At 43.9% G+C, this 26,782-nt stretch overlaps 1 protein-coding gene across 2 annotated transcripts in view; it reads right to left on the reverse strand.

The window, feature by feature from the left end:
* LOC311159428 (protocadherin alpha-2-like) overlaps positions 1 to 26,782 on the reverse strand; it is a 91,739-nt gene that overhangs the window by 1,332 nt on the left and 63,625 nt on the right. Inside the window, exon 4 of one of the 2 annotated variants that reach the window (XM_084215516.1) lies at positions 435 to 536. In XM_084215516.1, coding sequence (XP_084071642.1) covers positions 435 to 536 — 102 coding nt within the window. Of the gene's footprint in view, positions 1 to 100; positions 537 to 26,782 lie in introns of those variants that run through there. The other variant, XM_084215515.1, reaches the window with a different exon arrangement.

Genomic DNA, 26,782 nt, shown 5'->3' on the forward strand with positions numbered 1-26,782 from the left:
AAAACAAGCCAGAGTGGAGAAAAAGAGTTAACACCAGACTTAATAAAGCTTTTAAGACAAAACCTGTTAAGCAATTTAGACAGACACTGAATTTCCTGCTGATTTTCTCAAGTCTGTACATACAGGAAATTTGTTAACAGTAGGAAGAAGTTGGGATTTGCTACATAGGAGAAATCTGCCATTATTACAAAAACTGGCTAAGAGGGTTTTTTCAGTATAACTCCCTCACTGGTCACTGTTCTCAGTGGTGCTGTTGCCCTTTTCTTTTTTCTCCTGAGTCTTGTTTCCCTTCTTCTTTTTCTTCTTTTTCTTGGTCTCTTCTTTCTTGCCAAAGGTTATGAAGTCACTTTTGTCAATTTGGCTGTTTGGTGGCTCCTGCCGGATGGAGATGATTGCAGGAGATCCTGGGATAATGAATTTGTCTGGCAACTCACCAGGACCACCTTGTTTGGAATTGCCCGGTCCGAATTTAAAGGTCCAGCTGTTGCTGTTCACACCAGCTCCCACTGGGGGGGACACCTCTCCCGCCTCAGGTTCTGAAAGAGTCAAAACAGCAAGAAAAGCTTAAAGCATCTTTAAACACAAGCACTCAGTGAGCAGCAGCTTTCTGTCTGAAAGGCTTCAGCCTGCAGTGACTCTCTTGCCTGGCTGCTCATCTGGGGGTTAGCCACTAGTTCTGGTCCAGTCTGCTCAGTGTCTGCATGCAGTGACCCCTCCTCGTGCTCTTGGCTGCAGCAGGCTCTGCATCCCATTTTGTTCTTTTGGATTTGAAGTGTTTGGAGTAAGAGATCTCTGTGATGCAGCCCACTGTAGTGCTTTACAGCAGGAAACACAAGCAGGTGCATTGCGTGGCAAAAGGGTGTGTTTGAGGGTGTTGAGCCTTTTGGGACAGGGTTTGAAGAGTGGCCAGGGCAGGGGGGGACAGCCTTGGCATTGTGCACATCCAGGTGGGTATTTTAGCAAACCATCCTGTGATGGATGTGTCCAGGAATCCTTGTGCAGGGAAAGAAGGGAGAGTGTCGAGAGGCTGGAATGGAACCAGGCTTGGCTCGGTGGTGCTGAGCAGGAGGACAAGAGGGGACAGGAATGGACCAGGACAAGAGGGGACAGAAATGGACCAGGACAAGAGGGGACAGGAATGGACCAGGACAAGAGGGGACAGGAATGGATGCCCAGGAAGTTCCACCTGAACATGAGGAAGAACTTCTTTCCTGTGCAGTGACTGAGCACTGAACAGACTGCCCAGCGAGGTTGTGGGGTTGCCCTCACTGGAGATATTCCAGAACCATCTGGAGGCAATCCTGTGCCGTGAGCTCTGCTTGAACAGGGAGGTTGGACCAGATGAGCTGCTGTGGTCCCTTCCAAGCTGACCCACTGTGTGACTGAGCTGGTGCATCCCAGAGAGGAACCTGAGGCCAAGCAGAATGTGTGTTTGTGTGTAGGTATGGATGCAATGTGGCTGACCAGCAGACACAGCCCCAGAGCAAAACCAGAATGAGCTGAACTGCCTGGGCAGAGCCACTGCAGGATTGCTTCCATCAGGGTGCACAGTCTGGTCTCAGAAATATTAATGGTCTTCACAGAGCCACAGAATACCCTGATACTCTCTCTAAATCACAGTATTTTATACAGGCAAATATAAAGTGAAGTTCTATCCCCAGTTTTAGGCTTGCAAGTTGAAGTAAGTTTTAATTTTGTTTCCGTTATTTTGATTAGATTGAGTTAATCAGATTGAAATGTTTGCGTATGTTGCTCTGACAAGGAGCAAAAGAACTGCTTCTAGCAAAATAACTGCTACAGAAATAGGCTTTCCTGTGAGAGAAAGCCTTAAGACTTGGTTGTTTTCTTTCCTTTTATACTTTGAACATTTGTTGTAATTTACATAACTGCCAATTTTGAATAGGAACAGCATATCTATTTTAATGTATCATGGTAAGTGTTTTAACAACTGTGATCAGGGGAAAACTCAGTGTTTATGCTCTGATGCTAAAGCCCTCAAATCAGATGAAAACTTTCTTATCTTCACCTTAAAAATGCAGTAACAAAACATGGGACTCTCACCTTTGTAACACTCCTGGCCACACACAAACCCACAACACCCCACAAACAATTCCAACACCACTGATCTGTATCAGCATCATGTATCAGAGCTGACCAGCTGAAGAGGCAAAGATGTTTGGGGTAAAGAAAGAGAGGGAACTGTGTTGGAAAACCATTTCAGAGGGATTCCATGTCCCTTGGAAGAGGAGATGAGGACACTGGATGGGGGAGAAGAAACTGAGAAGTCCAAGGTCTCCTGCTGGTTAAAGAGGGCAGGAAGAGAAAACAAAGCAGACATTCTAGAGAGAGATCCCCAATGTTTTGGCAGCAAACACCTGGTGCTGGCTGCTCTGTACCCCTGCAGCCATAATGAAGAATGCTGTATTAACTTCAGCAGCTCCTGTATTTCTTAGTCTTTAACAATTCTTCATCTTCTGTTATGTTGTTTGCACAATTTTCTACTTTATGAAATAAATGGTGTGTGGTGAATGCAGACATAAGGCTCTGCTTTTAGGTTCAAAAGCTGAAAAGACATTTTACTGCCTGACAACCTTTCTCCTGCCTGGCAGCAAAACAAGGCTGGGAAGCAGGATTCCTTTTTTAAGCTTTTCTGTAGTGATGCAGCAGGGCCATGTTACAAAGCCCGAGAAATGTGTGTACAAACACATCAGAACCATCTCTGAACCCATCAGAGTAAGAGGTTTGGCACATGAAATCTTTGGCATCTCTGATCCTCTGTGGCACATGGACATGACACGACTGCTTTTACAATGTGATATTTAATCAAAACTAGAAGACACTGTACACTTCTTTTCCCCCAAAGATTGTATTTAATGATAAAGAAACTTTGACTTTATGTTTCTTCCAGGAGCTACTGGCATTGTTTTAGTGACCTTAACCTCTCAAGTATCAAATAGCTTTTTTGAAGTTATTATTAAAAGTTTCTCTATTTTATCAGTTGTAGCTTTTCTGCACATTTCCTATGGTTCTAAATATCAGCTTCAGATTTTTAACGTTTCCTCTATGTAACAACAACGTCCTAGAAAGGCCTTTCATAATAAATGTGTTAACATGAACCAGCTTTCATTTCTGCTTAATAAATTTTGTTCAGGTACCTTTTATATCACTTTTGTTTCTCTGAGATGACAAATTACAAAGGTAGAAAATGTGTGTCTTGGCCTTTTTCCAAATTATTAATCAATTGTCTTTCTGCTGCAATACAAAAATGTGAGCTTTCCTATTGCACATAATAAATTAAGCCCTATTTGACAAATAAATCCTCTCTTTCTCCCAGCAAGCCCACACAATATGCATTCCAAACACTGGCCCAGACCCAGTGCTCTTTTTCTCTTCCTGGCAGGAAAAAGACTGAGCTGAAGGTGACCTCAGATCATGTTTGACCCACCCTTGCTCTGGCTGGGAAGAACCCTGAGGCAAAGAATAGCAGAATAATTCCTTTGAGGAGCAGAGGGTGAGAAGTCTGTGGGCTGCAGGGCCAGTGCATGGCTGGGCCACCTTGGTGGGAGCACAAAAACACAGAATGATGGAATGGTGTTGGAAGGGACCTCAAATATCACCCAGTTCCAGCCCCCTGCCAAGGGCAGGGACACCTTCCTCTAGACCAGGTGGCTCCGAGCCCCATCCAGCCTGGCTTTAAATGCTTCCATGGATGGGGCAGCCACAGCTTCTCTGGGCAGCCTGAGCCAGGGCCTCACCACACTTGTATTCTTCCTAATAACTGATCTAAACCTTCTCTGTGTGGGTTTGAAACCCATTCCAGGCCCTTCCAAATAGTCTCTCTCCATCTTGTGCACTCCCCCCAGGGACAGGGAGAGGCAGTAAGGTCACCCTGAAGTGTAGGAATGTGCCCTCTTTGATGGAGTGACCAAATTATCCTTTGTCTCCTTAAAAAGGAAAAAGGCCCAGAAGTTTCTCTCCTCAGTTTGGTAAAAAGACACCTCATAAGACCTTTAAGACTTCACCTCAAACCTAAGGCTACCCAGTTAGACAGAAGCTAAAAAGTCCCATCTAAATAATCCACTAGAAAAAGAAGGGAACAAAGGAAATAATCAACTTTTGTGGAGTGTTTTAGCAACAGCAAGAACCTCTTGCCCCAAGCTCAAGTTTTCTCTACAAGAAATTTGTTCTTTTGCCTTTTATTAAAACTTTTCTGTTTCCAACACTACCTCAGAAGTCACCCTACTAATTTCATACCATTTGAAGTAGCTAGGCTATCTCAGGTATGATAGAACTTCTAGGAGCTCATCAGACCTAGCTCAAAGGGAAAACCCATCACTGAAGCTCCTTTTCTCCAGGCTGAGCAATCCCAATTCTCTCAGCCTTTCCTGGACAGGAGCTCCAGTCCTCTGATCAACTTTTGAGGCTGAACACAGGCCATGGGACAATGACAGTGACTTCATGTCATCCATTTGACCACACAAATGCAGTAACCTGCAGGAATCCAGGGTACCCCTGAGGCAAAAATCTCCTGTATGAAATCTGTTGCCAGATCAGTGGGGTGCACATCCACATCTGCACTACTGAAATCTAATTCAGAGCAGGAAAACCACCCTTTAATCTGGTTCTGACTTGGCAAATCAACTCACTGGTGAAGTCAGTAACATTTGTCACAAAAACATCTGACTTCAGGCATCCAAACACAACAAACCCACCCCACCCACCCTGGAATCAGGATTCTCTCAGGCTGTGGGGGTTTGCCTGCCCCTATGTCTGGGTTTGTCCCAGCCCTGAATATGTTTTTTGTCCATACAAACTAAACATTTTAATACTCTTTAATGCTCACTAAGCCAAAGGAAACTAATTATCCTTATTGCTGTGTGGCCAGCTTGCATACGAAGAGACAGAGACACAGAGAATCTAATGAGTTAATAACCATAATTTCCTACAAGTGGGGCTTCTCCAGTCCTCAGGAAATGTCTCTTCTGCATGATTTACCTGAGAACATGTGTGTTTATCAGTATTGGCAGGCTGGAAGGTCACAGTTCAGCTGTACTGACTAAGTCAGATGTTTAGGCATTTCAGATCAAGGATAAATGTCATTTACTACCTAGATTCCAAGGCTTCCTTAAACATCTCTTCTGTTTCTTATCAGCAGGGATTCAACAACAAAAGCTTTCTACTTATGTGTCATTTTACATTTAATGGGATTAGTTGTACTTCTTTTGCATATTTTCTGCATCTTTAATTGAATGCTTCAAATTTGTTTATTAAACTTAGAGGAAAATCTAAATAAAACAAACCCCCTGGTTATATTTATTACACTTAATTTAAAACATTACACTTCTTTTCTTCCTACAGCTAGAGAGGGGGGTTGCCAGAGTTCATACATAAAAGCCCAGAGTCTGGTCATTTCCTGGGGTAATCTTTGGGATTACTTTGAACCTTTTCTTTTATTCTCAAGGAATGCTTTAGACTTCATGTTCAATGACCAAATAATTAAATTTTTAAATGCTTGCATGCAGCAGAACCCAAAATCTAGGCTGCACCTGCAGGTCCTGATGCTTCTTTGCCTGTGTGTCTGCAAGCTAAAATGGGAGATGAACTTTTCACCCCTTCCCTTTCCTACTCTCACCGAAATACAAATGTCTCAGTAGACTTTAAATGGAAGCCAGAGCAGCAGAGCCTCTGCAGTTGAGTAGGTCACATATTTAGCTGGCATGAAAGGACTTCTAGGCTGTCTTTCAAAATACTTCTTTTTCCATCCCGTGACTGCTGTCTGAAGTGCACAGGCAAACTTACACAGAAAAAACCCCTCCATATCCTCAAATCACCTATGTGAAAGCTGGAGGGAATAGGGTATGGTGCAGAGCTAATGCTTTTTCTCTTCCAGAGGCATTTAATGGTCATGTATTGTAGCCCTCTGCCTCTCACAGGACTTGAAAAACATAAAAACCTCGGTCAACAGGCACTGCTTCACCAAGCTCTAATTGCTCTGGAACACCTGATTTCCTACACAGTATCAGACACACAGGGTCATGTCTGCCTGGAGAAGCTGTGGCTGCCCTGGATCCCTGGAAGTGCCCAAGGTCAGGCTGGACAGGGCTTGGAGCAGCCTGGGACAGTGGGAGCTGTCCCTGCCCATGGCAGGGGTGGCACTGGATGAGCTTTAAGGTCCCTTCCAGCACAAACCATTTCAGGATTCTACGTGGATGTCACAGTGTCCAAGATTCCAGAAAGGGAGCAGGCTGCAGTGAGCTGTGTCCCCTCACTGTCCAGGCAGTCCTGCTCTCAGCACACAGGTTTTTCAGAGGTATCCCTGCTCTGTGCAGGAAGCCTGGACACCAACAAGGAACAAGGTCCCTGAAATTCAACCTGTAGTAACTGTACCTACATTTCTTTTTAAACATCCCTTTCCTAAATTCAGCCACCAGAAATGTAGGCATCCATTCCACCATGTCTAATTGAATTCATGCTATACTCTATAAACAAACCACCTGGTTTAAATGCTTGGTTTAAGAGGTATTGAATTGGTGTTGAGGTATTGAATCCTTATCACTCTCTTTGGAGCCTTTCTTGCTTTCCACAGCTCCCTGACAGGAGGCTGTAGCCAGGGATCAGCCTCCTCTCTCTGGCAACCAGTGGCAGGACAAATAGATGGCCTCAAGCTGCACCAGGAGAGATTCAGGTTGGACATTAGGAAGAATTTCTTCACAGAAAGGGTTGCCAAGCATTGGAGGAGCTGCTCAGAGAGGTGGAGTCACCATTCCTGGTGGTCTTCAAGAAATGACTGGACATGGCACTCAGGGTCCAGTCTGGTTGACAAGGTGGTGATCAAAGGTTGGACGTGATGGTTTGGAGGTGTTTTCCAACCTAAATGGTTCTGTTGAAAAAAATTCAAATTTTCTTTGTTCCTCTCCTGTCTCTGCTGGAGACAGCTAACTTTTGGGTAGCTAGTGAAAAAGGAGCTGAATTCTACCCCAGGTAAGCAGCACCATGGCTCAGTGGATGTTGTACTAATGACCATGCCAGAGCATTTTGAAAAAAAGAAGAAGTTTGAAACTAATCTCTTTAACAGTGGCAGCCACAAAAAATCCTGTGCAACTGTCTGCAACTTCCTCAGCCCTAATCCTTTCACAGGATTTTCACCTAGGTAGGCATTGGCATCTTCTGTCCAAAAATGCCTGAGAGATCACAGCCTTGTTCTTAAGGTTACTCCATTTCAACCCCTTCAAAGGCCACATTTTAGTTATGACAGCAACGCCACCAGTGCAGCTCAGAAGCTCTGGTGCAGAGCTCTGAAGTACAGGTCTGTCACTGAGATTTACCTTGCTGTCTTTCAGATGTGGAATTTGCAAATTCACTCAATGGAAGGGCTGGCTTTCACCAGCCTGTGAAACCATCCAAGCTGAGAGGTAATGCTGAGCGATGGGTACAAACAGCCTGAAATTGAGATGTCTCCTACATTTGGGGCAAAATGTCTGCTCACAGAACATATCATCACTCAGCCCAGGAATCAATATCCCATCAGGTCTGGGCTATCCCATCAGGCCTGCAGTTTCTATCTCAGTGACATTTTTCTCACTTTTGGGGAGGCCACATGGTTTCCCCCTGACCCTGCACAGCCCCAGAGCTCCAATCTGCTCTTTGCTGAGAACAGGTGGTGCTCACTTCCCATAATGTGAGCTGCCCATACATCCTGAGTGTCATGAACATCCTCTCCACCTCCTATGCCTCTGCTGCTTTCTTAAGGAACCTTTGTCAGAAGAGGGCTAACTCATGTCAGAACAGATGTGCCCCTGCTCAAGGGGGAGAAGAGGAAAGCATTTCTGTGCAGCTCTGCCTCCCTGCAGAGACATCTTGGACTGTGTGACATGCTCAGCCCAGACAGCAGCTTGTTTTCACTCTGTTCCACCCCTCCCCGCTTTGTCCCCGTCTTTAAAAATTTGGTGGCTCATGGAATCAGAAAATAGAAAAGCTTTCAATCAAAATTAAATTTAAAGGAAATGTTTTTCAATATTCTTTTTCTAGACAGCAGAACGTGAGGGCTGAAGCCACTGTAAGACCCAGAACACCCCATCATTAATCACAGCCCCTTCTGTCTGCAGGTCAAAGTAGCAAAACACATTAATTAAATGAATTTGTTTAAAACTGAGATCAGGCAATAAGCAGGAAGCAAATTGCAGGGAAAGCCGGTCATTAACCTGATTTCTCTCTTCCCTGCCTCCTCTGCTGATGCTGTACTGACTGCAGCTTCTGCCTCTGGCAGGCTTAATGAATATTCACCATGATAAAGAGTCTGAAACAGCACATCCAATGCAAACAGCGTGCACTGAAAAACCCTCTCTGTGTCATTTGGAGGATCTCTGTGGACATTCTGGCTTCACTGATCATCCCTAAGCCTTTTTGGGATTAAAAAGCCCATTTAATCTTTCTCTATTTTTTCTGAAAAACAAAACTCACCAAAAACACAAGCTCACAAAAAAAAAAAAAGAAAAAAGAGAAAGCAAATAAAAATCCATCATCAGCATGACAAAATGACAGAAATAGAACTGAGAGACAGAAACACCATTCAATCAGGATAAAACTGAACCAGTTTAATTAACACTTTGCCAAAGAATCCCAAACATCACGAATTACTTCCTCAAACTGGAGTATTAAACAAAAACACAAATAATTCTCACTCTGCCCTCCCATCTCTTTGACCTGTTCTGCATTAATGAATCTGGAGGAATGAACAAAATGGAAACTTCTCCCCACCAGGAGCCTGCAGCTTTCATCCAGTGCTTGGGTTTAAAGTCAGTATCATGAAACAGGGTAATTATAGCACAAATGTTGTGGGAGATTTGTAACCCCCCACTGCTCCAACATCCAGGCACAGAGGTCACTTCCAGCCCACTCTCAGGTTGCTGTCCACGCTGACACTGACAATTAATTTAAATTGAGATTATTTACCTCATTATAAAAACCCATCTTACATGGCTGTGTATCAAAGGAATTGTCTCAGCTATCAGATAGCTCTGCCAGCAGACTCTGAGATATGTGAAAGCATAATTTGATTTGCTGGCTACCACAGCCTGCTGTGGCCAGGGTAAATGGCTTCCTGCAGCTGCTGAAGGAGCAAACAGAGCATGGGGTCTGCAGCTCCTCTCACTCTTTTTTGGCTAAAACCCACCTTTCTTCCCATAAAAATATTGACTTTTTTAGGTAATATCCTTCTACTGCTGTACTTGTGCCCAGTCCTGCTCCCACAGGTGGAATTTTACCCCTTTCCTCCCCAAACTGAGGGTTAATCTGCTGCATCCCTGAGACTGCATGTGCACACATCCAGGATGCTCCTCATCATCTTTTGAGCTCTAATCCAATGTTGGACCTGGGGGATGCAGCACTGAATGTCTGTGTTGTTTGAAGAGGGGATTAGAGAGACATTACTCCTGCAATATAAGGAAAGGTATTTTTGGGGGTATTTCCCTATGTCTGCAGGCTCACAGTGTCTGATTTTAAGAGTTCATAGCTGAAAAGAGACCCCTTACTTCACCCCCCACCAAAATCCAAACCCAAACTAACCAAACAAAAAAAAAAAAACCCAATTATTTTCATCTAATAAATGTGTTTTTAACACAGTGTGAGCAGTTACAGCACCAGCCATTCTGCCCTAGTTTTAATGCACACACTAAGGTAAAGAGCAGTGAATAATGCAGGAAAATTGAAATTGGAGCTGGGGGGACTGCTCTGCCCTTCAGTACCAGGGAAGGGTGTGGGCAGTGGCTGAGGATAATGTTCCCCTGAAGATCTGTGGTGGGTTGGTCTCAATACCACAAAGGAAAGGTTTTTCTTTGCTTTCATGTCAAACCAGGTGCTCTGCAGCCTAAATGTCCTAATTAAATGTCCTCAAATGCCCTAAACTGGAAGACTAGAGCAGCAAGCAGCTCCCCAGAACTCTGCTGAAGGCTGATTTTAGGAGTGCTTAGCAACACATCCCAAAAAGGTGGACTTTGAGTCAGAAAATTTTTGAGCTTTGTGGTTCACATCTTTTGTATGTGACCAGGAGTGGGGATGGCACTCCAACCATTTCCAGGAGGCTGCTGCTGTGGGTGGGGTTTGCCTCTGTTATATAAGGACATGAAATATTGTAAAGAGAGCAAAAGTCATTGCAGAAGGCAAAGCCCTGAATGTCAGGAGGACAGAACATGTCTGTGCACTGCTTAATCTACATTATGGAAAGCCAATTCTGCTTACTGTCTTCTGTCAAATTTAAATAAAAAAATCATTTTATTCTAACATACAAGCCCTTTTATGCGAGAGACAACAGGCTCACCGAGCATCATAAATCCTGCTGTGGAGGTGAAAAGGAGGAAGCATTTCCTGGCTGCTGCTGGAGCTGTGACAGTGCCCTGCAGGCAGCCAGCCCCCTCCTCCCCCGGCTCCCCAAGCTGCTGAACTGGAGCCAAAGCACAGACGTGCATCCTCTGCAGGCATCTCCTGCCACTGGAGGCCACTGTGCCTCTATGGGGGCACACAGGATCCACCTGGGCTCCCATCCACAGCCCCAGTGCCTGTCCCAAAGCCTGGCTGTGACTGATCCCCAAAGAAGGAGAATTTTCCTAAAGGAAAAGCGGGATTAAATGTTTGAGTATTGGATTTCTATTTACAAGGGCATCAGTGGCAGGGCGAGGGGAACGGCTTCAAACTGACAGAGAATAGGTTTAGATCAGATTTTAGATAAAAATCCCTTCCTGTGAAGGTGGGGAGGCCCTGGCACAGGGCTGTCTCTGGATCCCTGGAGTGTCCAAGGCCAGGCTGCATGGAGCCCTGGACAGCCTGGGGTAATGGAAAATGTCCCTGCCCATGGCAGTGGGGTGGAAACAAGATCTTTAAGGTCCTTTCCCTCCCAGGCCATTCCATGATTTTGTGATTCTAGGTTTTCCTGGACAGGCTTAGATTGGATTTGTGTCCATCTTGGAGAGAGAAGACTGCTAAGAGAATGGGCTTCAATTCAGTCCCTCCCTCCTGCCTCCCCTCACCAACACTTCATCAATTACCAACCTTTACAGCTCTGAACAGCTCTGAGATAAATTACCAACCTTTACAGCTCTTACACCTTCCACAGGTCCCTCACCTGAGCACAGCCCACATTTCTGCAGGAGCACAAACAGCAAAGGCTCAAGCACAGCTCCCAAAACCCAGTGGGGAGAGCAAGAGAGAATCCCCTCCATTTAACTGAGCACAATTAATAGAAAGACAGTAACTATGGAAACTCGAGGCATCAATTTTAGCCTTTCAAGGCAGAATCTAATTTTAACCAACTAATTGGGTGCTTGAAGTGGTAGTGAAAGAAAAAGGGACACATTTTTGTCAGTGCTCTTAGAGGCATCTATTTTAAACATGAATGAATGGGTGAGCTTCACCATTTAGAGAGGACAGGATAGTAATGGAGCAGGGACACATGAGAAATGGTCTTAGAGGTAATTTTTTCTTACTTTCTTCTTCATCTGTGTTTAGTTACAGACTTCAACCATTCTTCTTGGGCTCTCACCCCAGAAGCCCAAACCATTGCAGCAATCTCCAGGCCAGATGATTACAGGGTAAAGCTTTTTGCTTGGGATATTCTTTAAAAAAAACCCCAAACACACAAAGCTTCAGACAGTGGGAAATGCACTTCCTTGTCTCTTAGAGGCTGGAGATGGCTCTGAACCTCAGAGCTGCCACCTGTTCCCTAGCTCCCTCTGGCTCTGATCTCAAATAAGGGGATAATTTTACAGTATTTTATAGATGAAACCTGAAACTGGCCTTTTCTCTATCTGTGAAGGGGAAGAAAGGGTACTATTAATGTTTAATTTAGTTTGATTTTGTTATTCCCAACTGATTTCATAATATTAAAAATAAACTATACCATACAGGTACATAAAATTCATTTAGACCTACAAATCCTTTAACTGACCTACTTTGACTAGTTTATCACTAAACCCCTGCAAACTTCTCCTCCTCTGAAAGCCAATTAACCAACTACTAACCAGTGTCTATTTTGATTCTCTGTTAGCCAGCAACCTGCCCTAAAAGACATCTGTCACTGTAATACCTTCCACAAAATGGGGCTGCAGAACTGAAAACATCAAAAGCCTCAAAACAGACTCTGGCAGTCACAGCACTCTTTCTCTTTCCCTTCCACAATATATATGTCACATTAGCAGCTCCCTATCATCTCCTGTTAGCATCACATCCCATTATTATTCCTTTTTTACTGATATGGGATGAATGGAGCTAATAATATTCCCCATCAGTTAAAAAGGAATCTTAATTAAATGTGATGGGGAAGTGCTAATACAATATGATAAGCCCCCTGGATAAGCACACCACATAATTCCTCTCTTTTTCAGAATCCTTTAAACATTCCTGGAGAAGAAAAGGGAGGTGACCTTGCAAAGGCTCCCCACATCCCTTCCCCTACTGCAGAAATAGTTTTGCTCTTTCAAGTGCAAGGCCCACATTTGGAGGATTTTTTTCTCAGGTTGTAGGTAAATCCAGGTGTTATGAACACTGAGAGTCATCTGGGCCTTTCACTCTTTAAAGCAGATTTTTTTGGTGCTGATGAGATGAACCTGCCTGACTGCTCTGGAGGTCTGGACCTCCTGGATCATGGAGCCAAATCTTCTGTTTGTCTGCTGCTGCAGCTAGAGGTGTCCTCTCAAAACTGAGCCAAATGATGAATTAGGCTTTCAGAGGATATTTATAGGTGTAATTCTGCATGCAGATCTACCAAATATCAAACCCCAGCTCTGGATGGTTGTTAAAATCCCATTTAAATGTGTTTCTGAACCTCCTGACTTGGTGAGTGCTTTATTCTACTTGGCCACACAAACTGAAATCACAAACTGCCAGCTGATGTGCTGTAAAGGCCACATAATACTGAAACAAAATAAACTGTACAAAAAGATAACTTATGGGGGGATAATACACAGCTAGGGAATATGAAGGCATGTTTACCTCAGCAAAGCTAGGATCAAATTTGGCAGCTGCTGGAAATGGATGGCAGCACATTGCAAAAGGCTCTTTAGCAGGTGCAGCTGCCTTTGTGACTTGTCTGAGACCACAGTTCCTCAAATATTCATCAGATGGTGAGTTTTAATTCTGGGAGGCTCTTGGAAGTCTAACACACAAAAGGTGGGTAGAGCTCTCTCACTTGATCACTTTAACCATTTCAGAAGAGACCACTCATAATCCCAGTGTATGAGTTAGTAAATTATATGCTTTGTATTTCAATATTTTGATTTTAGTTTTACAGCCCCAGTCATGCTTTAAGCCAACAATTGTTCCCTCAATGGAACAACTGGAGAAATGGCTCAGACTCGTCCTTCCACATAAAATGATGCTTTACATTATACTCAGGAACTCCTCATTTGTTAATGAATTCCCTTTCAAGAAAGGCTCAAATAATTGTAGTAAAACACCCAAAACTTATTTATTTAATGCTACTGCCACTTTACTTTTCTGAAGGAAATATTAAAAATGGAAGAACTGGCTCGAAGAAGATCAAATCTGGAAAAATAATTATTACATATAGATTGTAAAGGATGTAAAATGGATTTCTGAGAGCAAAGAAGGGAAATTAACTTTGTTTCCACATTATTGCTTAATGGAGGATGACTCTGGAAAAAATCCTACTCTGGTTAAATTGGAGAAAATTTATTTTACTTGTGATCCCTTTAAATGAATAGGCAGGGAAAAAAATCAAGGACAGACTGTATGTGGATTGATAGCATAGTTATTTTCCTTCCAGGAAATGTGTCATATGCTCAGGTAACTAGGACAAGCTGTCAAAGAATAGAAATATTTAAAACATCTTAGTGTTCATAAAGGCTAAAAGGTGATGTTATTGCTTCTTGAATCCTTCACTTCAAAAGGAATTTTAATTTGCCATCTGGTGGAATCCACATGTAGAATATTATAAAACTATTTTAACACAGAATTAAACCTTACACTTTCATTTTCCTGCTGTAATTGTGTGCATTACACGTGTCCATGTTAATAGAAAACTGGGTCATGTGTTTTGAGTTTCTGCAATTCTTGAGGTGGTGACTGACTCCTAAATTTTACACATCAGAGCCTGCTTTCCCTGGACCTTTTTCAGTCCCACCACCACCAGGTCAAGTAATGGAAGAAAGGGCTTCATAAATTATCAATTCTGTATCTGGAAGTGGCTGAGTGGGTGCTGCCACAGAATTTTTAGGAGTGAAAGGGAGCTCTGGAGACCATCCAGTCCCACCCCCTGCCACGGCACCTGGAGCAGGTGACACAGGAACGTGTCCAGTGGGGCTGGAATGTCTCCAGAGGAGGAGATTCCCTGACCTCCACCAGCAGCCTGTTCCACTGTTCTGCCACCTCAGAGTGATGAAGTTCTTCCTCATGCTGAGCTGGAACTTCTTGTGTTTTAGTTTATGGCCATTGCTCCTTGTCCTGGCACTGGGCACCACTGAAAGGAGCCTGGCACCACCCTCTGACACCCCTGGGAGGTATTTAGTGCATGGAGGAGATCCCCTCTCAGTCTCCTCCAGACTAAACAGGCCCAGCTTCTGCAGGCTCCCCTTATAAAAGGGATGCTCCAGGTCCCTCATCCTCTTTGTGGCCTCCACTGGACCCTCTCCAGGAGCTCCTTGCCTTTCCTGTGGAGCCAGGTCTCAGCTGTGGTGTATGAGCTGGGAACTCCTCCCTGCAAAGGGGTGAGACCAGCGAGTGTCAGAAGGGGAGCACAGAGTGAAAAATGCTTCATCCTCAGACTGTGCAACCTGACAGCTCCATGGAAGGGGATTTTGTTCAGCAATTTCAATATGCTCCCCTGCTGGAAAGGGGAAAAAACCCAAAAACAAACCAGGCAACTCCTGCAGCCAAACACCAGCTGTGTGGACAGCAGCAAGGGCTGCTGAGAGTACAGGGATAAAATGTTTCTAAAATCATGGGATATTCAGGGGGGGTTGGAAAGAAATGTCAGGCCTGGTAGGCCCTGGGAAATGTTAGGCTCAAAACTGTACCTGTATAATCATTTGATGACTATGATACATGAGATGATTGTTAAATGTGATGTGTTTGGTAATTGGATATAATTATTGTTTAATTGTAACAAGAATCATGAGAAACAATGTTTGGGGGAGTTTGATGGAAATTACAAAATCCATGCTTGGATGAAATCAATGTAATACAATAGAACAAGATAAATTTAATAATTAATATTTAGTTATATAAGGAGAAGGGTATAAAAATGTCAGAGTCAGATTTGGGTCTGTACCCCTGACACCCAGAGCTCTTCAATAAAAGCACCTGCATGGAATCATCCTGTGACTGTGTGTTCTGAACACTTACACTGCCATTCATTAATCCTGATGTGCCTTGCCCCACTAAGCACTCGGTGTAAGTGGCTGCAACCCTTAAATTGTTTCATATGCTCTCCATGATCCACAACTGCAGCACCAAACATCACTTAAATGCATTCCCTGGACACCAGACTTGAAGAAGGAATAGCTTGGGGTAGCCAGCAGGAACACAGACCATGACAACAAGGAGGGAAAAGCTCTATTTTTATCTCTTCCTGCTGACACATGGAGCAGCACACACTTCATTCAAGCATACACACAGCTGCTCAGTGGCTGGGATTTCTGCAGCAGCTCTGAGGCTCCAGGAAGTGCAGTCAAAGCAGATATTCTCTGCACTGAGGAGGAGAGACAGCACAAGGAAGCTTTGAAATGCTCTGCCTGATCTAGTTCATTCCACTCACCAGGGAGGCACACAATTCCACATTCAAAAACATGTGTGCATATTTCCTGAAACTAGCAGGAATATTTAATACCTCTTCTTGCAAAAACAAGATAATCATGCCTGCAGATCTTCCACAAGCAGCTATGGAGCATTTTTGCCTCAGCAATCATTCAATTTGCATCTCTAGTGAAACAACTCAGTGAACAGGCAAACAGATTTTTATCTCTGTGCTTGAGCAGATCTGGCAATTGCTTAAAGCTTAAAGTGTCACTCTTCAGGCAGGGACAATACCTGGAGAGAGGACAAATATTTAGGCTCAAGAGCAAATACCAGAGAGAGACTCTTCATCAGGAACTGTAGTGATAGGACAAGGGGGAATGGATTCAAACTGGAATAGGGGAAATTTGGGTTACAGGAGAAATTTTTCATTGTGAGGGTGGGCAGGCCCTGGCACAGGGTGCCCAGAGCAGCTGGGGCTGCCCCTGGATCCCTGGCAGTGCCCAAGGCCAGGCTGGATGGGGCTTGGAGCAGCCTGGGGCAGTGGGAGCTGTCCTTGCCCATGGCAGGGGGGTGAAAGAAGATGAATTTTAAGGTCCCTTCCAACCCAAAGCCTTCTGTGATTCTATGTTTCTACTGATATGAGCCATACAGCTTTTAATATCTGAGAGAATCAATTAACAAAAATTAATTATGATGGCTTTACTCTTTTTTTTTTTCTTTGGTAGGGGCCAGAGCTTTCCCTTGACACATATTTTTTAGAGATACAAACACAACTTAAAAAAAGAAGTGAGAGGGGAAGCCAGCAATATGACAACAAAACTGTTTTCAGCTACTGAAAATATTGTGTTAATTGCTCAGCTGCTCTCTTCAGGGGCTCAGACTTTCACCAAAATATGCCAAGTGGTGTAAGGGGGGTGGCTTCTCCCTCACTGAGGAAGCTCAGATAAACTCATTAGTCCATGGACATAGCAGGAATCTTCTGTTTCTCCTTCTACCCAAAGTCTCCTCTTTGTACAAATATGTCTGCAACTGCACCCAAACCTGCAGAGTTTTCTTAAGGCAAAGCCCACTCCACCCCCTCTATAAATAACCTCGGAATCAGTTCATACTCCTCCCAAAAATCCTTCCCACTCCTGCCTGCAGCTTTGATTTCATGCTTGTCTTCAGCAGCCAGAGTGAATCACCCATTTGCTGCCTCCTAATCCTCCCTCTATCACAAAGCTCTGCAGGTTTTCTACTGCTCCTCCAGGTATTTCTGCTTTGGGCTGGGTAAGAAAAGCCACATTAGGGTAGGAAAATGCTGAGCAGGTGGCACTACCATCGTCTAACAGACAGAGAAAGGGATCAAGCTTGTTCCCTCGTGGCTGTTGTATTTTAAACACAATTAAATAATGAAAGAGTATAAATTACAGCCTGGATTTTCTCATGTAGGTTTTTCTCCCCACGTGGGGCAGAGAATTCCATGTGAGGTTTTAGTGTCTTTGCCATGTGGAATTGTGTCATACCCATTCAACCTTGACAGGTCACTTTATTTAAATATCAGTAGTTTTGTGAGAATCTCAGGTTTCACATGGGAATAAAGAAACCCCAAACCTTAAAAAAAAAGTGAATTTTGGCTGTTAGCACAGCAGAAAGCAAACAAAAGGAAGTCACTTGAGGCTTAAGTTTTTAATGTTTGGGATTGGCAGCACAGGACTGACCCAATGCAATTTCATGGTCTGTTTATCCATCCTGTTCTCTAGAGCATCATGCATTTTATAACAGGTGCTTTCCCTTAGCCAGGCATCTGTGACAAACAGAACATGCTGCAGAGAAAGCAACTGCCCTCATAAATCTAATTCCAGTCAATGAAGAGCTCGTGGCTGAGAATCACAGAACTGCATAATCAATAACCATGGTCTGCAAGACAGAAAAATATCTTCTGATGGCTTCCTCCAAAGCTGTGCAGCAGATTCTGGATTCTTTTTCAGTATTTCAGGATTATGCAGCTTCCCTAAAGGCTGTGTGGACCAGCACTGCTATCCTGCATAACTCTATCTGGCACTTGACCTGAATATGTTTCTCCCGATTAGGCAGTGACATTCTCATCTGGAAACTCTGTTTGTACATTCAAATTGTTGTCTCAGCATAAAGGTGTGCTGGAGTTATTCTGAAAACCCAGATGTGTGACACTGTCTGTGCTTCAATAACTTTAGTTATTAGCATGATTTGGAAGCTTGCACTCCCAGATTCCAGGATCTGCTACCCCTGGTTTATCCCAGCACTGTCAGGTGGTGGGGCCAACCTCAGCAGAGAAAAAAAGACTTATTAACACCTAAATCAGAATTAGCCAGTATCTGCTGGCCTGGATTCTTCCAGATGAAGCAGGTCTGCAAAGGAGGAAGAACTTCTGTCCAGCACCTCTTCTGTGCAGCAAATAGGGAACCTCGCTGCCAGCTGCAACAACCTGTTCCCTTTCACAAATACTAAACTGACCTCAGCACTCAGATATCCCACTCACCTGAATTCATGCTGTATATTTGTCATATTTGCCATGAGAATTGCACAGTCTCAGATCAAGTCTTCTGTTTGGAAAACAGCCCCTGCAACAGCTGCCTCTTTGCAGATCAAATAAAGGCCATTCAAACCAAAATCATCTCCTGTCTCCTCAGTGCCCCTGGGAAAGTGGGACCCTGTTTACAGACCAGAAAGCAAAAAACTCAGCACATGGCAGGGCAGAAAGCAAACTCTGCTCCACAAGAACAATTATCTGCCAGTTCCAAGAGTAATACACTGAATATCTGACCTAACCTTAACTGTCAATCTAACACAGGATGTGAGCAGTTGTGCTTCCAAAAGTCACAACATGTTCACAAAAATTAATACCACAGAGTTAACACAGCTCCACTTTTTACCAGGAATTACTCTGAAGTGCAAAATGCCCAGCTCTCTCATTTTGGGCATGCTACATGCTGGCTGCTAGAGTTTCTGAAGGCTCAAAAGCTGCTCCAGCATTACATAATCACAGAATTAAACAAAATCAAATCTGTAATCTCTATGGCTTTAGAAAAAGCCAGGCAAGGAAGAAAAAATCACGACTCTAATGCTGTAGAACAAACAAATAAATTTAATTTTTTTAAAATTAGATGATCTTTAACTACTGAGCTCTGTAGATGGGGTTGGTAATAATTACTTTTCAAGGACCTTCTCAAGTATAACGCTCTGCACAGCTCAAAGGAAAGGGTATTGCCATGAAATCAAAATGGCAGAGCAAATATTTAATTTCTGGTTACTTCAACTCCCAGGCTGTGCCTCAACAGAGCCCAATGCAATCCTGCCCACTTCAGCCAGAATCCATCAGCACATCACCTAAATCCCAAGCAGTAGCATCAAAGAGTGATGAAATGTTTGGAAAGAAAAAATTCTTTGGCTTTCTAGGTGCTGCATATCATTTTGGAAAGACATCAGCTAGGCTGGGTGATCGAGCTGAAAATAAGATTTTAAAAGACACAGATAATTGGGGTCTCCAATTAAGAGTATCCTCAGCATTTCAGTTTTTTAGCAGGAGCAGGTGCAGCTCAGAGGATGACTGGTCAGCCCATGTAAGAACAAAACAATCACTTGAGCAGCCTCACTTTCCATGGCAAGCTCTGGATAAACATTCATGGAAGATTTTCCCTCACTTCCGGGACTCCAGCTGGCTACAGACCCCTACACCCACTTCTAGGGTATGTCTAGGGTATGAGAAGGGAGTTTTTCTCTGGGCTTGCTATCTTTGCAAATAAAAGGTGGTTCAGTGACATTGGGTGATATTTAGATGTCTAGTTCCTCTATTGTCTGCATATATCAACATATTTTTTCCAAGCCCTTAAGCACTCACTCCCAGAAGTACCTCCTGAAAGCTGAGGCAAAGACAGACAGACAGTTCTGACAGAACAGAGTCCTGGCACCACAGCCAGGAAATCCTGCCTTGGGCTGGTCACTTTGCCCTCAGATGGTGGAAATAGCTGACATTTTTATCAGTGAGTTGCCAATGATGATTCTCAGCTTACCCACAAATTTTACAATAATTATTTAGTTGAGGATTTGCTTTCTAACTGTAATGAAGACAACACTTCCCTTTCTGCTCACACTCTGTTCTTTCTGCAGTGCTGTTACTGCATCTGATGGCCATTGCATTTCAGCAGTTCCATGAACAGTGGGCTCTGTTCTGACTTCATCTTGCTCTTAGAAACATCCTTAGAGGGTGTGGGAAGGGGAGAAGAACACAAATGAGTTCTCCCTTCTCTCCTGTGAACATGCTCAGGCAACACTGCAGCCACATGCAAGAGTGACTCTGCCTGCTGGGATGAATTCCAGATAATGGAGTCTCCTGTGCTGGGTTCCTTTCTTCCCCTCATTCTGCAATTGCCCAGCAGCCATTCAACATTAATCCAACACTGGTTCTGCAATCTAGGATTGCTGCTCATCAGCATTGCTGATGACATTGCAGCTGGCAGCACAACCCATCTGCAGTGGAATTGGGCATTGATCAGGCTGCCCAGCTGGCAGCTCTCTGTGCTGAGGCTCTCTGGCTCTGCAAAATCATGCCATGGGTGTCATCCTCATCCTACATTTCCACATTTCCAGGTGGGTTCTTGTACCTGGATTGTTTAGGACTGGATGGCTGCTGTATCCAGACTTGGAGTAAAGATTTTTCCATACCCAGATCACTGCTGGTCCTTCCCAGGAAAGGGTAAAGGTTACAGTCATGGGTCTGGCTACTTCCACTTCCAGCTGCAAAACAGCATTTCCAGTAGTGATGGTAAAACTACTGAAATAACAGTGAAAAAGGAACTTGGTGAACATAGTTCAGCTGATCTCTTTAATTACCTGCTCAAGGAATGACAAATTAAATGTAACACAAAACTTCTCTCCAGAATTTGCTTGAGCTCACAAGTTTGTGTGACCACCTGGGATGCCATCACTGACACCACAGGAGACTAAAGGTCAACCAAAAACTCATCTTCTTTTTCTTCCCTGATTTTTAGTTTCTTACTTGCCTAATTTGTTACAGCATAGCTGTAACTAATCTGCACTTCATCTGTAATCTCTAAATGTGATGTATTGAGTGCTGCAGTTCTATATTCTTCAAACAGATTTCTATTCAATATTTTAGTTCATAAATACACTTCAGACCCAATAAATTTTAGAAGAAATAATATTTTCAGGGGGTTACTGCACCTCTCAAACCCCTTATCAAATGCTTTATTATTCTTAGACATAGTATCTCTTTCATTGTTTGTGTTTTACTTACTCAGGTAATGAAAGTCCTTATCTTTCTTTGGTTTTCATCATCTGTTCTGATCAACCCTACAATAAGATCAGTTGTTTTTTCCTCTTTCTGCCTGATTCTCTCCAAGCACAGCAGTGCTCTGTTGTGAACAGGCAGTCCCACCCATTCAGTCTGTGGTACCCCTGGCCCCTTTTGTGCCAGTCTGAGCTCTCAGCAGCAGCTGAGTTGAAAATTGAGCCTCCACAAACCTCTTCAGGCAGAGTGGTTCCCTGAAGCAGCCAATTCTACATCAGAGGATATTTGACAGAGGACTGGAATACATGGAAAGAACTAACAGAAAAAGCAAAATAAAAAAATCCCAAGATTTCATGCAACAGCCTGGATTAGAAGGGACCTTAAATCTCATCTCACTCCAAACCTGTGCCATGGGCAGGGACATCTCCACTACACCAGGCTGCTCTGAGCCCATCCAACCTTGAACACTTCCAGGAAGAGACCTAGACAGGTAAAAGCTGATAGGGAACTACATAAAACCATTCCTTTAGGACACACAATCTCCCTGAAATGCATGCCAGCTCCTCCTGAAGTTGAAACACAGCTCTTTCTAAAAATTAAAATTACTTGCAGGTAGGACTACAGACATCAGGACAGAAATCAGCTTCCTAATGTTTTCTTCAAACTGGTTTGTGCAGCTTCTCTCCATCCTCCACCAAGGAAGGAAAAAAAAGGAGGAAGAGCAGCAAAAATCTGTCATGCTCATGATATCTGTGCATTACAGACTAGGGATTTGTATTTTGGTTTCCTAGCAACTCTGAAGGCCAATTCAGCAGTGATTTTATACTGAGCTTCAGTTCCAGGGTTGCTTCAGCTCTTCTCACAGAGACAGTTCTGAATCTTTAACTGCCTCCTTCTCTCCTTTAATGCACAGGTAAAGTGCAATCCTAGGCTGACTGCTAGATTTGTAACACCTACATTTTACTTTCACCTACATTCCATCCTCTGATGATTTTTTATTCCACATGAAAAAATGATGAAGAGCTCTTAAGCTAGTGTTTAATCAAATTGGTCAGGGGAAATGAACAAATGGAAAGGAGAATCTGCAGATTAAAATGAAGCTATCATCAAAGAAGATCAAAGCCAGAGCTGACCTCACATCACAGCTATGAAGGATCCAGATGCAGTTTCTGCAATGTCTGTTACAAAAACTTGCATGCTGTGAATGGTAAAAGAGAAAAACCAGGCAAGAATAATGAGGTTAATTCTAGACCTTGATGAGCACTAAGCTTTTAAAATGATATCTGGCATATAATTTCAAAATTCATAAAAATGCATCAAGAAATAAACACTGGGAGCATCAGCATTTGTGGCTGGGAATATATTTTCCACTGAGAACAGCTCCAAAGCTGGCAGAAATGCTCCAAGCTTTCCATCACACTGTCTGGCCAAGATGCCTCAGAGAAGATCAGAAGTTGACCTGCATGGATTCAGTCTGCACAGCCCACTGGCCTCCCTGCTGGGGCTGCCAATTAGTTTCAGTTGTGAGAGTGTTTTCTGCAATGTGGCAAGTTGCCAGTGGGGAACTGGGTTAAGATCACCAAATTACTTTGCCTGTCAGCCCAGAAGTAAAGCAGTTCTCTTTTCCATTTACTTCTGGATAGGTTCAGCTGCAGTTTGGAAGCCTGTGCACCAGGATGGATGCACTGGTTCACAGTGTGGACCTGTGGTGGTGTTTGCAGGACGAGAGAAGAGATGAGAATCTTGACTCCATGTTTCATGGCTGATTTGTTATTTTATGATATATATTATATTAAAAGAAAATTATATATTAAACCTATACTAAAAGAATAGAAAGGATTTCATCAGAAGGCTTGAAAAGAATAGAAAAGAATGATTATAAAATCTTGAGACTGACCAGAGAGTCCGAGACACCTGGACTATGATTGGCCATTAATTAAGAACAACCACAAGAGGCCAATCAAAAATGCACCTGTTGCATCCCACAGCAGCAGATAATTATTGTTTTTCTTTTCCTCTGAGGCTTCTCAGCTTCTCAGGAGAAAAAAATCCTAGCAAAAGGATTTTTCATAAAATATGTCCGTGACATGGACCAGCAGAAATGTGCTTTGTTCTGCCTCCACAATTCAGTAAAATGGTTTTACTGTCTCACTGCACCTGCACTCTTCAGAGGGGAAAAGGCAGAGACCCAGAGCAGTCAGCAGCATGTGTGGTCCTTGAGAAACTCTGTCACCTTGCTTGCCCCTCAGAAAATCAGTTCAATTAAAAGCAAAAGGTGATGTTCCTCACGGTGCTTTATTTCTCCTAACTGAAGTCTGGGAATAAATGAAGCAGATAATCTGACACTAATGTTATTAATTTATTTTAATTCTTTGGTTTGCAGCTATGCATGTGAAAGACTCTGCTACCTGCTTAGCATAAATTCACAGCAAGATGACAATCTAGTGGGAACAGGTAATTTTCCCTGTGAAGAGATGACATTATTCATGGTAACTGAGAGAACAAATCACCTGGAAACCAAATCAGCAGGGTGCTGCTGGCCCCCTCCTCCTGCTGATAACCTGTGCCTGCTGCAGGGGCTTGAGAGAATTTATCCTCCACGTGTGACTGAAGACATTTGACTCCAGGCATTTGGAAAGGACACTGTTACCATGAGAGTCTGTCTGTCAGACTGTCAGAGTCTGTCTGTCAGACTGTCAGAGATGACAACAGGAGTGGTCTGCAATGGTGCAGAGTGGACAATTCAGCTGCTCTGGTTATTAATTATGACCACTTCACCCCCACTATGGCTGTGCCAGTTGATTCACCACTAAAATAACATCTCTTGCTCCTGGGAGCTGAGTGGATCACAAATGCAGCACAAGGTAGTGAAAAGCAGAGAGCAGGAGGGAGGGGAATGTACTTTGCAAATCCTGATTGTTTAATGCATTGTGTTCCTTGGTAAAGAAAATTCCAGTTTGGATTTTGGTTCTTAAAAGCAAAGTTGTAAGGTCTAAAGGCAGGGTTTGAAGGAAAATTGGGGGAGGAATAGTTTGTTCTGCATTTTTCAGTCTTATGATAATATGTTTATTATTTATTTTGCCATTTTTCACTTGCTGCCTTTGGTCAAAACATCTTTCATTTTATTCTGTCTTACAACATTCTTCCTTTAAACTCAGCTACCACATTCAAGTGATTATGTGGAACAAAAATATCAGAAAATTTAATCAAAGGGACTAAAGAAGGCTCATGGCTTTCCTGATTGTTTATAAGCATAGTCTGTGTTCTGGATTTTTCAAGTGCCTCCCAATGCATTAAAAATCTGCATATGAAAAAACTGCTGAAATGACTTGAAGATCAGAGCTTGCATCTTGGAAATAACTGTTTCTTTTTTCAAGGTTTGAATAATTTAACTAGAATAAGCTATCCAAAGGCTCAGGTACTAGGCCAAGGAGGTGTGGTTACAGGATAAGAAAGCATAACTTCAGGCAAAATCCCTTGGCCAGCTCAAGTAACCACGGGGACAAAGGCAGAGAGGGAAGGGCAGGGGCCCTCTCTTGCCCTTAATTGTCTAAGTGAGCCTAAGGAGATTAGCTGCACAATTAGGGACCTAATTAGTGCCACTCCCAGCCAGGACAGCAGCCTGTTTGCCATGTGCTTCAGCGTTATACACCTCAGGTCTGACCTATAAATGGAGCTGGAATTCCCTGTGCAGCCCCTCAAATCCCGCCTTGCACCCACACCTCCAGAGAGTCTGGGAATCCAGAGAGTCTGGGAATCCACAGACACAGGATTTGCTTGTCAGGAAACAAATCTTGCTGTTTCAAATAGGCATTTTCAGAACAGCCCTAAAAGAAGTCCTGCAAGGCAGGCATGAGACAGAAGTGGGACACAAACAGCAAATTGTACAAAGTCTTGGGGTGGGAGGGACCTTAAGGCTCACTCAGTTCTGACCCCCTTCCATGGTCAGGGACACCTTCCACTGTCCCAGGGTGCTCCAAGCCCCATCCAGCCTGGCCTGGGACATTTCAAGGGATCCTGGGGCAGCCACAGTTGCTCTGGGCACCCTGTGTCAGTGCCTCACCACCCTCTCAGGGAAGAATTTCTTCTTAACATGCAACCTGAACCTACTTTCTAAGTTTGAAGCCAATCCCCCCTTGTCCTGTCACTCCACACCCTCATCCTTTTGAAGCACTTGTCCTGTTCCTAGTAACCAACTCAGGAAAAAGATAGAAACTTTAATTTCATCACATGCAAACCACTCTCAGTCAGTTCTGTTCTAGCTCCAGCCTCCAGAGCTTTGTGCTGGGATGACCTGCTGCTGTTCACTGGTTTGTTCTGGTCACCTCTTGTATGTGACCCCAGGCCTGGATGCTGAGTGGGGACACCCAGGCTGCACCAAGTCTCCTTTGTGTTCTCTGAACCTCTTTTATCCACCTGTGCAAACAGGAGCAGCACACTCTTTCTCTCAGCATAAACACATAGGAACAATTTCCACAAGACCACAAAGGGTTACTGGTGTGGTTTTTTTCCTTCCTAATCAACCCATTTATTTTGCTAGTTGCGTGCATGCTAAGAGGGGATGCTTTTAGGGATGGCTGACTGTAATTATATAAGACAAGAGCAGAGAAGCTGCACTCAGATTCATTTCCTCCACAGCCAGAGCCTTGATTTTCTGAGAATTAAATCCCCATAATGAAGGGGAAGCCTTTGTGTGCTGCTATTGCTGTTTTACATCTCTCATTGCACCCTCTGAGTGCACACAAGTAACGACTGAATGATTTCAGGGTTTAGCTCTTGGAGTAAAATCAGCATCTCCAGGTCAATGTTACATAAACAGGCAGAATGTGTGCTGGTAAAACAGGCACATATTGCTTTCTCTGCCTTGGGCAGCCCTGGAGTCTCAGCAAAACCAGGGTACAGCCAAGAGATCAGAGAGGTTCACAAGAGGGAAATACCATTCTAGAATCATGGAATAACTTCATTATAGAATCATGGATTTGCTTGGCTTGGAAGGGACCTTAAAGGCCATCTCATTCCAGCCCCCTGCCATGGGCAGGGACACCTTCCCCTATCCCAGGTCACTCCAAGCTCCATCCAGCTTGGCCTTGGACCCTTCCAAGGATGAGGATCCACAATTTTTTGGGCAACTTGTGCCAGGGCCTCACCACTCTCAAAGGAAAGAATTTCTCCCTGATCTCTAATCTGAACCCAGTCTGTGCTGTGAAGCCATTCCCCCCTGTCCTGTCACTCCTGTAGAAGGTCCCTCTCCAATGGCCCAGAGGAACAGGCAGCAGCCTCTGGCTGCCTCTTTACAGCAGGGCTTGGGAGCTGCTAAAGGTCAGACTGCACAGGCAAAGGGCCTGTGAGCACTGCAGGGAAACAGGAATATCTGCAGTGCTCAGGAAGCCCTGACCTCATGGGCTCTGCATGGCTGGGAAGGAGCAGGGAAGGAGAGCCCCAAACAGCCTCACAAAGCTCCTCATTCCCTCCTGCTGCTCTGAGAGCATTTTGGGCCAGGTGGATGCTGGTCACCATCCCCACAGAGCGCTCTGAGATAAGAATAATTTTAATTTTCCTGTTTTTCCACTTTTTAAAGCAGGATAATGAACGTGTCCTTTCCCTTGTGTTCCCAGACTTTGTCTGCCCTGCTCATGTCAGTGGCAAGTTCCTTGAGGCAAGGCTTGTCTTCTGCTGTTTGTGTGGGCTTTGTGCAGCACCATCTGACCTGAGAGGCACTGCCACACCACAGCACGAGCAACAGACGCTGAAGCAGTGCCTGGCTACAAA

This window comes from Fringilla coelebs, assembly GCF_963513975.1.
Source record: "Fringilla coelebs genome assembly, chromosome: 15".
Classification (NCBI taxonomy): Eukaryota; Metazoa; Chordata; class Aves; order Passeriformes; family Fringillidae; genus Fringilla; species Fringilla coelebs.